The 11,428-nt window shown below is 37.5% G+C and overlaps 1 protein-coding gene across 3 annotated transcripts in view; it reads left to right on the forward strand.

Annotated features, from left to right (window-relative positions):
* Positions 1-11,428, forward strand: part of LOC107758718 (myelin transcription factor 1-like protein) — a 105,471-nt gene that overhangs the window by 28,511 nt on the left and 65,532 nt on the right. For all 3 annotated transcript variants that reach the window (XM_016576518.1, XM_016576519.1, XM_016576520.1), the window contains exons 5-6: positions 4,642-5,255; positions 8,802-9,225. In XM_016576518.1, coding sequence (XP_016432004.1) covers positions 4,642-5,255; positions 8,802-9,225 — 1,038 coding nt within the window. The remainder of the gene's footprint in view (positions 1-4,641; positions 5,256-8,801; positions 9,226-11,428) is intronic.

The raw sequence follows: 11,428 nt of genomic DNA on the forward strand, positions 1-11,428 counted from the left end.
TTAATTTCAGTCGATACGATATAATTCCGATATCGATGGGAACAGCATTTGTCTGAAATAGAAATCTTTTGTAACATTATAAATGTCTTTATCATCACTTTTGATCAATTTAAAGCATCCTTGCTAAATAAAATTAATAATTTATATGATTTATTTCCAAAAAATAATTATATTGACTCCAAGCTTTTGAATGTTATAGTGTATAATGTTACAAAAGCTTGTTATTTCAGATAAATGCTGATCTTTGGATCTTTCTATTCATCAAATAATCCTGAAAAAAAAATAATACTCAACTGTTTTAAATATTAATAATAATAATAATTATTATTATTATAAATGGTTTTTTAGCAGCAAATCAGAATATTAGAATGATTTCTGATCATGTGACACTGAAGACTGGAGTAATGATGCTGAAAAATCAGCTTTGAAATCACAGGAATAAATTACATTTCAAAATATATTCAAATACAAAGCAGTTATTTTAAAAAGTAAATATATTTCACAATATTACTGCTTTTGCAGTATTTCTGATCAAATAAATGCAGGCTTGGTGAGCAGAAGAGAATTCTTTAAAAAACATTAAAAATCTTACTGTTCAAAAACTTTTGACTGGTAGTATAAATATAAGTCATCTCTCTGCATCTGTATCAAAACCAGAGCTGAATGTGAAGTGAGTATTTCAGCCTCCAGAGGGGTAGGGAAGGCAATTTGGCAGTATTTGGAAGAAGGTCATCGTAATTTGAGGTGCAGTTGGATGATTTTGCTGTGACCTTCAGTGCGGTCTCAGTATCAGGCTAAAAACAGCCGTCTCAAAACAGAGGTGCTCAGTTCATCGACACACACAGCCTACTGAAGGTGAGCTCTGAAGTGCAGCGCTCTGGCAGGACCAGTGCCCTCAAATATTACCAACAGTCTGATTGTTTCGAAAAGTTACAAAACTTAAGGAAACTTATTTAGGAGAATACATTTTTTCCATTAATTAATTTGAACAACAAATTGGTTCTTAAATTATTACCCCAAAATCCTAAATACTGTGTTACATTTTTGCAGAGAGTATTGGGTTATTTATTGCTACTAATCCTAACATGCACATACAATATTTCAGCCCTATCACAGTAAATGTAGAATTCTTAGGTTAAAGAGTATAATTTCAACAGAAACAATATATAAAAAATTATTATAAAAATATAAATTTAAAGATTTTAATTTCAAAAGGAAATTCTGGTAGTATGACTGTGTGCTTTGTAATAAATCGCATATTGTAATAGAAAATAATAATTATAATAATTATTATTATAATTTACAAATAATCCCATTATCTTGTGTGCAATGACTATTCAGCCTTGTTATTTTCAGTGTTATATGGCATAAGGTAACTACTAAACTAACTAGCCAATGTCATTATCACAAAATCAATACTGTTGAGAAAATGTTTATTATATATAGTATTACAGCCATTCTTGTATATCTAGACCTGAAGCATCCATGCCGTCTGATTCACGGGACAGCATTGTTGCCTACCAATTGTTTCGGTTTTGGTGGGTCGGTTCTGGTGGTCTGTGGATGTCTGCTAAATCAGGGAGTAGGCGTGAGATGTGTCTCAGACATGTCTTATCCACTTCAGACAGCTCAGCCAGCCACCCATGGCAGGGCAGCGCTCTCCAGTCAGACCTGACAGAGCCTTCTAGTCTAATTAACAATCAAACTCCCACATGCATTGGCATTAACCCTGTTTTCTGTGCTGTGTTTTCTTACCTAAGATATTGGCTTTGTCTCAAAACCTAGTGAGCTGACTGCATGAACAGTTGTCGACGGCGTTAATTAAATTAGAACCTTATAAGTAACTGATTTCGCTCTTCACAGGCAGAGCTTCACTGACAGCAAGTCAAGCACTGCGCAGTTTGCACTTGACTAACATTTTATTGCTAGCATGAAACTAAGCTAATGACATTAGCACACTTAAATATTGTGAAAATAATTAGATTTTGTTGTTAGGAAAATCAGCATGGTTGTGATTGGACATAATGGCACAGATAATCACAGCCAGGCTGATATTCATAAGTTTTTGCTCTGTCAACAAAATATTTAATATATATATATTTTTTTAGCTAACATGTCTCTATTTTAAGTTCTATGCAGCTCTTTCTTTATTATCGACCCCTTGTTCTTCTGAGTGTTCATACAGTTTTAGTTTTCTTGATTTAAAAGGAACTCCTGATCTTCTAGCCAACTTTCAAAGGTTTTATACTGAAGTCCTCTGGGGCAATTTTCACAAGAGATGTGAAAGCGGCACATATTTTTGGTGTATGTTCACTGAACCCATTGCCAGTTTTTGTGAAATTGACCCTTCACCGGGAGTTTGATTGACAGGCGATCTGGCCAATCTCAACGCAGAATCTGCCATTTTGTCCGACAAATAAACCAGATAGGAGAGTAGATTTACGTTGGTGGACTTTAAAGGGGTCATATGATGTTGCTAATAAGAACATTATTTTGTGTATTTGGTAGGCGGGCTTGAGTGAGCAGAGGCCGGCGGGCTTTTGAACGGCACGCCGGCGGGCTTGCGGCAACCACATGTGACGACCCCGGGCTGGACTCCGCTTCGTCGGCGTGGTTGACTCTTAACTTTTATAAGGAATATCTCTTTGGATTTGAGACTTTAGTCTTTGCAACTTTACAGATCTTATTTATGCACCAAGAGCTTGTAACACTCCAAAGAGAAAGGAAAAATTGAAATCGCGTCATATGACCCCTTTAACTTGAAAAATGGTGTGTATTGACGTCTTTCCGCTGTTGAAAGATTCCTTTATGATGTTCATCCATGTTTATTTTGTGCTATAATTAGAAAAAGAGAAAGAAATGATTGGTTCACGTGCCGCTTGAACTGAGACGCTACAGTGATCTGTCATGACACATTCAATAGCCACAAAATGGTATTTATTGTTTGAATTTCCTAAAAAATTACAAAATTTGAAACCTGAGACTTTGTTTCTTACCAGAAGTAACCTGATCTGTCTTGTCTGTCGGCGTGTTGTCAGTGTCCTCTTTGCTCCGCAATTTTTCACTGCGTGAGAAAATGATGTGTGGTGTGAGAGTGGCATGACTTGTCGGACATAGCAACAGTAACTAAGGGGGGCGGGTCTTTGCGAAGTGTTGATTATTTGAGACTTCTTTCTGTGTGGTTCTTGCTCAAGTCCTGTCACTGCATGGACAGTCTATACTTCAGAGCATCCAAGATCTTTTGCTGCAAAACAAGTCCATTAAATGTTTGTTTTGTTAGCATTAAAGCTGTTTTTACAATCTCGGATTTGAATCCAGGAACCACCAAGTACACTTGAAAATGGCATCTAGGTTATGGTTATGATCATGGGGACTTGGTTTAGAAATTGCATCACAGCAATCAGATCCAATTAGAGTGCCTTTTCTCAAATCTTGCTGTGCATCCGTGGCAGAAGGACTCAAGTACCACACTGTTTGCTCAATGTTAAATTTTGAGAATAAAACTGAATCTGCAAAAACTTTAGAAAGAAAGGAAGTGAACAAATTTACCTCACTACAGTAATAAAATAATGGATTTAAATGGATTTAAGGGAATACAGAAAAAGAAGTGCAGTAAAAGAACAAGAATGAGATTTTTATTTTTTGTAAAATAATCGGTTTGAACTATTTGCATATAGTAACTGCACACACTCTTATTTGAATGTCTAATATGTCAAAAACATAAAATGGCAAAATGTTTGTTGTCTTGTCACATTCCGTCATAAATTATATTCATTGAGTAAATGATTTAGCCTATATTTGACAAATTTGACAAAAAAATGTCAAAATAGTTTGCATCCCTATATTACAGTTTAACATTTCTATAGTTAAACAGTTGTCAAATAATAATTGTTTAGCTACTTTTGTCGTACTACTCATACTCTTTTACTGTTAAAACTGAAGCATTGCGCTGACTTCTATGAACAGTAAACCCACCTTGATTTGATTGGCCATCTCAAATAGTTTGACATTGACAAGTGAACAACCAAAAAAATCGAACTTTTTGCCATCCTAACAACAAACAGAGCAGCATCAAGAATATAAAATATTGTGAGGGCCAATTGGCCATTTCTAATTATTTAGAGAAATAATGTCTAATGTCTAAAGATATACTTTAAACGAAATCAAAGAATGTGTGGTGTGAACAGGTGTGATGTTATTTTGAATAAAATCAGGCCAAAATGAAGTTTGTTTGGAGCTCGCTTTAGGAGTTTAAAGCATCTTGCCAAAGCAAAATGTTTGGAAAAGTTTGCTCCTGGCTGGTAAACACCTTTGAACCCCATTGGTCTGTTGTTATGGTGCAAAAGGTAGGTGTGGCTCTGGGGCTCCGCCCTCTTTGACGTGGAGATCTTCTCTGATTCATTTCCTCTGTTCAGTTTGTTGAGGTCAGATGTTCATAAACACATGAACTCACTGGACACCCGCTTTATAGTAGAAACAATGGAAAATGAGTATATTGGAGCTTTGAAGTGGTTATGGCCATGATGCAAAGGTGGTTCAGAGTCAAATAAGTGGTTGGGTGTGGAATGAAACTTTGTTTTGGACAACGCAATTGAACCAAGATGTATCAATTTAGCTGCAAAATTTGTTTGTCGTTCACAGAGAGTGACTATATGAATTGCAGTCCCAGCAGAACAAGCCTCTCCATGGAGAAGGACAACAACAACAACGATGAATATGACAACTACGATGAACTGGTGGCCAAATCTCTGCTTAACCTGGGCAAGATTGCAGAGGACGCCGCTTACCGGGCCATGACTGAATCCGAGATGAACAGCAACTCCTCAAACAGCGCAGAAGAGGAAGAGGAGGAGGAAGAAGAAGATGAAGATGATGAAGAAGATGAGGATGAGGAGGGCTCAAGGAAAGGTGAGCTGAGTCTAGACATCAACAGTGATGTGGTAAGGGAGACTGTGGACTCTCTAAAACTCCTGGCACAGGGTCATGGAGTCACGCTCTCAGAAAACCTCCACGAAAAGCCTTTTCAGGACGATGGGAGCGAGAACACGGACTGTGGAAACATCAACGGAAATGGATCCACAGGTAATGGATTCAGTGGTAACTGTGGTAAACCCTCCAGTAATGGCCAGATGGCAGAGAAGAGCGACGAGGAAGTTTGTCTGAGTAGTTTGGAGTGTCTTCGCAACCAGTGCTTTGACTTGGCGCGCAAGCTAAGTGAGACCAAGCCAACCGAGCGGTTCCACAATAACCAGCAGGTAGGGATTTGTTTTGAGTTTTTTTCTTTACCGATAGCCAATGCACGTTAACCCAGCTAAAAAGGAATGTTCTCAGAGCTTTGGTGAATGTTATGGCAAGGTTCTCAAAAAGTTAAGAACATATGTTCTGTCAATAACATTAATAGAACGTTCAGTCAAAGTTATCTGGTCTTTCATAAAGTTCCAACAATGTTCTTTATGTATCATTCAAGCGACTTTTTTTTTCTGAAACGTTTTTATTTAGATGTTCTAACTACCAACTACTTTACCATGCTCAGAGAACATTCAAAAGTAATGTTCCCATAATGTTTGCAAAATGTTAAAATGAAACGTTCCCTTAATGTTTTTGTTAAAGTTTGAATAAAAAAGAAAAAAAAAAGATTTTTAAACATTTACAACAACAACAACAAAAATGTTCAGAGAACTAAATGCAAACGTCATCAAAACATTCTCAGAGCATTTTTTGTTAGTTGGGAACTGCCAATTAACTGACAAGAACGTTAAATCAGAATTAAATTAGAGAATGAACGATTTTCTGTGACCCATTATAAATACCATTAAATGTTTTTTTTTTCTTCATATTAAAGAGTTTATTTTTACATGTGCAAATAGTATCATTAACAGAAAATGAGGATGCACACATGGTCACGTCATCACGCAACTGCAGTGCTGAAGCACCGAAGCGTGAATCCTTATAAGGGAAAACAAGATTCCTAACACCGTGTCTACACCGGACGCGAGTGGCGCGGCGCGACAAAATACTATAGAACCACTGATCTATAATAGAGATTTATTATATATAGATCAGTCTATAGAACTCATTATAATCAGTGATGCTGTCTACACTGGATGCGGCGCGGCGCGGCGTGACACGACAAATCCCCGACACTAAACTGCTGCCCCGTTCTGTTTATGACGTGCTGACACAAATTTCAAATGATTTTCAACGTTCACTTTTTCGTGTCCAGTGTAGACAGACTTTAGCTGATGCGGCGCAGCGCGACACGACAACTGTTGCGTCCGGTGTAGACATGGTGTAATGGTTGCCTGTTACATTATAGTACATAAAATTTCACTTACCACATAAACAGAGTAAGGAGAGATGACTGAGGACGATGGCGAATGATTTGCAGATCCTCAGTACCACTGAAACATATAATCTTGTAAAATGTCTGGTAAGTACATGCCGCTCCATAGTATAAACAGAGTATGTGCGATCGCCAATCTCGTAAATGAAAGTGAAACTAAAAGCGATCATGCATTCAAAAGCATGATGCCAGTTTCAATGCCAGGTATAATAGCGCCTCCCTGATGCCGAAATATATATGTAGTATAATTACCCAATTATTATAAATAATATAACTGCGAGGAAAAATATTGAAATATATATTTTCCTCCCATCTCGTATTAATTCACTTTAGGGGTTCCGCCTACACGTCATTTTCTTTCCGAACATGGTATTGGGATGCGGGGGGTGAGGTGGGGTGGGGATTGGGGTCACGATGCCGGCTCAAAATCGTGATGTCTATCAGCCATCGGCGATGGATGATGGCATCGTCTATCGGCCCAACCCTACACTGAATTATCTGATTCCAAGTGTGCTATGTGCATTCGAATAATGCCTTGGAGTGAATCCCCTAAATCAGGGCTGCCCGAACTCAGTCCTGGAGGGCCGGTGTCCTGCAGAGTTTAGCTCCAACTTGCCTCAACACACCTGCCTTTAAGTTTCTAGCATGCCTAGTAAGAGCTTGATTAGCTGGTTCAGGTGTGTTTAATTGGGGTTGGAGCTAAACTCTTCAGGACACCTGCCCTCCAGGACCGAGTTTGGACACCCCTGCCCTAAATTATCATTCCATGACTGCGAAACTGTGATGATTGTCACACTGGTAACCAGAGAAATGTTTAGGCGTCTGATAGCTGTTTAGTATCTGCTTTTTACCAGAGTAATATTAGCAACCAAAGAATTGTTACATCCAACAATGTTAACGAAACCACCATTGACAGAGTGTGTTGTGTTTTGTTTATGTTCACTCTTGTAGTGTTGCCATGTCCACTTACTATAAGTGTCTTTGGGCTTGCTTTTCGTACTCTTCTCTTAAAGTGAGCCACTGTATGGAGTTTTTAATGTGGGCAGTTGCAGCTTGTGATATTTTCATTTTATTTCATGCATTTCAAATTTTTAGGGTTTATTTTAGGTTTGTTTTTGTTTGTGTTTTTCCTTGCAACATCTGGCAACACAATCTCTTTAGGCCCTGTGGGCTAGTGAGCACGCACAACTATGGAAAGAGACAGACCTGTGTCAAAATGTGCAAATGAGTAAAGATTGTACTTCTTAAATAGTGAATGTGGTTGTCAGTCCTGTAAATTGCAGTGTGTAAATTGCAGTCCTGTTTAAATTTAAATAAAGGCCATATACACACTGTAAAGTTTCAGGAGTGACAGCCACATTTAAATACAGGAGTGAGTACCCTAAATTATAATTTCTTATGTGTACAGAACAGAGCTCACTCTCAAAATTGCGATGACTAAAATTGCGATTAAACCGCAGAGTACTTTCATTCAGTGTTGCCATGTACACTTATTATAAGTGTCTTTGGGCATGGCTTATAAAGCGATCTAGTCTATGGATTTATTAAACTGGGCAGGTGTGGATTGCACTTTTCTGCTCTTATTTCCAATATAAAGCATGTAAATTTATTTAGGTTTATTATGGGTTTGTTCTTATTTTGTAAGAAGATCTGGCAACACTAATGAGTCAAGGCTCATACCTCTTTCTCCGTTATTTTTTTTTGCTATGCGCATACAGAACAGACACACATCTCTGATGCGTGTTTAAATACATCTAGTATTTACTAGTTAGTCAGTTTGGATCTGTACAAATTGTGTGGAATTTTTGTAAGTGCGGATGCCACTACCTTCATTTTCAGGAGTTATACTGCTTTCCATTTACCTCGGAATTCGTAAATCGGAGTTAGGAATGACATCACACAAGAGCTGACTGCATTCCTATACACAAGTACACAAGATGGACGAGTCCAATTGATAGCAATACCAGTCGTTTTGCGAACACATAAAAAGCAGTATTTTGCACAGACGTATTGAAATATCATGTTATCACAAATAATGGTTGGATAGTACTATGTTGGGTTTATTGAGACAAACAGAAGTGCTAATAAACAATATATTACTTGTGTTTCACTCATGTTGATGTGCTGAGCCGTCATATTGGATTCTGAGGTCAGGGTTTTTGCAGTTCCTCTGAGTTTCTGACTTGAGAAGGTGTTCAAGTTTCCACTGGGAACTCTGAGTTTCTGACTTTCGAGTTCAAATGGAATGCACCACTAATTCGGTTGTAGAATTCTATTGCCACTTATGTTCAGAACATGATTACAGCACTAAAAATTGAATGTACAACCAAATTTAGCTGCAGTGTTTAAGTGGCCTATAGTTACCTTTTAACTGTTTAACAGATAGAGTAGTAGTAATCGTTCAAAAATCTTACTGTCGGTTAACGGTTTATCAGTTAATTATATGCATCCCTACCAGGAGGCTCATCAGCTTTATCAAGAAGCCCAACATCAGCATCAGAGTCCTGATGTCCTCGAGCGGAATTACTCTGACATGGTCAACCTGATGAAGCTTGAGGAGCAGCTCAGCCCACGCTCCAAGACTTTCTCCAGCTGCGCCGCAGAGCACAAGGGCTTCCAGGACTGTGATGAAGACACCACCTCCGTCACGTCGGACCGCTCAGAGGATGTTTTCGACATGACCAAAGGCAACCTGTCACTGCTGGAGAAGGCCATAGCACTGGAAACGGAGAGGACCAAAGCTTTGCGGGAAAAAATGGCTTCGGAAGCAGTCAGGAGAGACAGACTGCATTTGCATGAGCATGGTTTGCGGCACAGCTATGCAGAGGAGCGGAAAGTGCGCCTGCACCACCATGGTCTAAAGAAGCCCTACTACCTTAAAGGTAATCTTATATTACATAACACACAACCAGCACTTGAATGATTTGTCTTACGAGTTTGGGGACAACCTGCCTTCATTATTCTGCTTCATTAAGGCCACAAATGTATAGCTCCGTATTTTTCGAAATTTGGACAATATTCAACATATATCTATATTTTTGCATTTGCTCTCAAAAAAAAAATTTTGGACCAAATTTATATTACATGTCTTTAACCACAATGTACTTACATTTAAATTTAAAATTTGATACAATGCACTTATTGTGTAAATACATGTTTTTACATTGTACTTAAATTTGAAAATACCATCTTGTAATTACATCTATAATTAATTTCTGTACTTACATCTATAATTACACTGTTGAGCTTACTTCTACCCCTTAAACCTAACCATACCACCAAACATGTCCCTAACCTTACCCGTATCCCACCTCAATAGCAGCAAAAGTGTTTTGAAATTTAACATGAACAAAATAGGTACACTTACCTAACAATTCATTGCTTTATTATTAACTACATAGTATTAAAAGACACCTAATATAAAGTGGGACCATTTTTTTTTTTTTTTTTTTTCAGCACTAGTTAAAATAATAATAATCTGGACATAACGATAGGTTGCTGCTTTTTGCTAAATGAATATTTAAAAAGTCATAGGTACTTAAAGGTACCAAAATAAAAATATAAAAAATATGAAATATATACAAGAAAATCATTTGTCTTCCTACAAAAAGTTGTGCTTGCTGCAACATTCAAGCAAGTTTTATGAAGAACAAGTAAAAAACACATCCTATTAGTTTGCATTTACACTCCAAGACTTGCACAGACATATAATATCAGACACAGTATCAGAATTGTTTGTCCTGCCCATTGCTATTGGTTAGTGCTGTCAATCATCACATTTTCAGATTCAGTCTCGCATTTAAATACAAAAAAATCTTTGTGTAGCTAGTATGAGAAATACAACTTTTACATTAATTATCAAAGAGTTATAAACAGAATGCTCCCTTTATAATCATTGAAGCTGTCAGTCATGTCAGTGTGAGTTCACTTAGCACTGCACTCTTGCCAAAACAACCTTTAAAAAGCAATGTTGTCTATACTGCACAATGAATCTCTTATTTACATCATGTTTATACCACATGCTACCAGTTTCCACTTGCATTATCCATCTTGTTTTCTGGTCCTCTCCACTGCACTGTCCCATATACACCCCAAATGACCATAAATAAAATAAGTAATGCAAGTCCAAATGAGATTTAAGAGATACAGAGAATGCTAAAATCTTCAGTTTATAACAACCTAAATTTCAGACTGTTGTTCACACAAGTTATCGTATGGCTTCAGAAGACATTGAATATGTTTTTCATTTTTGGGTGATCTACTCCTTCAGTAATTTTATGATGATATAATCGGCTATCATCATTATATCATCATATACCATCCAGTTAGGCACATCAACCATAACTCCTTCAAAAACAGCCAGAAACCTTGGAGTTGTGATTGATGATAAGCTGAATTTCTCAGACCACATTGCTAAAACTGTGCAGATTTGCTTTATTTAACATCAAGAAGATCAGGCCCTTTCTTTTGGAACATGCTTCACAACTCCTTGTTCAAGCACTTGTTCTGTCCAGGCTGGACTATTGCAATGCTCTCTTGGCAGGTCTTCCAGCCAGTTCTATCAAACCTTTACAATTAATACAAAACGCGGCAGCAAGATTCATTTTTAATGAGCCAAAAAGAATGCACGTCACACCTCTGTTTATCAATTTGCACTGGCTACCAATAGCTGCTCGCATAAAATTCAAGGTTATGATGTTTGCCTACAAAACCACCACTGGCTCTGCACCCGTTTACCTAAATTAATTACTTCAAACTTATGTGCGTCTAGAAGCTTGCGTTCTGCAAGTGAACGTTGCTTTATTGTGCCATCCAAAAGAAGCACAAAATCCCTTTTACGGACTTTTAAATGTTCCCTCCTAGTGGAATGACCTGCCCAACTCAATCCGAGCAGCTGAGTCCTTAGCCATCTTCAAGAATCGTCTAAAAACACATATCTTCCATCTTTATTTGTCCCTCTAACTCTAGCACTCTCTATTCTAATTATATTCTTTAAAAAAAATACACTTGTCCCTTTTAGACTTGCACTCTTTTCATTTGCTGCTTGTTTTCTTAAAAAAAAAAAAAAAAAAAACAAAACCTTGC

Source organism: Sinocyclocheilus rhinocerous, unplaced genomic scaffold, assembly GCF_001515625.1.
Source record: "Sinocyclocheilus rhinocerous isolate Xijiao unplaced genomic scaffold, SAMN03320098_v1.1 scaffold2882, whole genome shotgun sequence".
Taxonomy (NCBI): Eukaryota; Metazoa; Chordata; class Actinopteri; order Cypriniformes; family Cyprinidae; genus Sinocyclocheilus; species Sinocyclocheilus rhinocerous.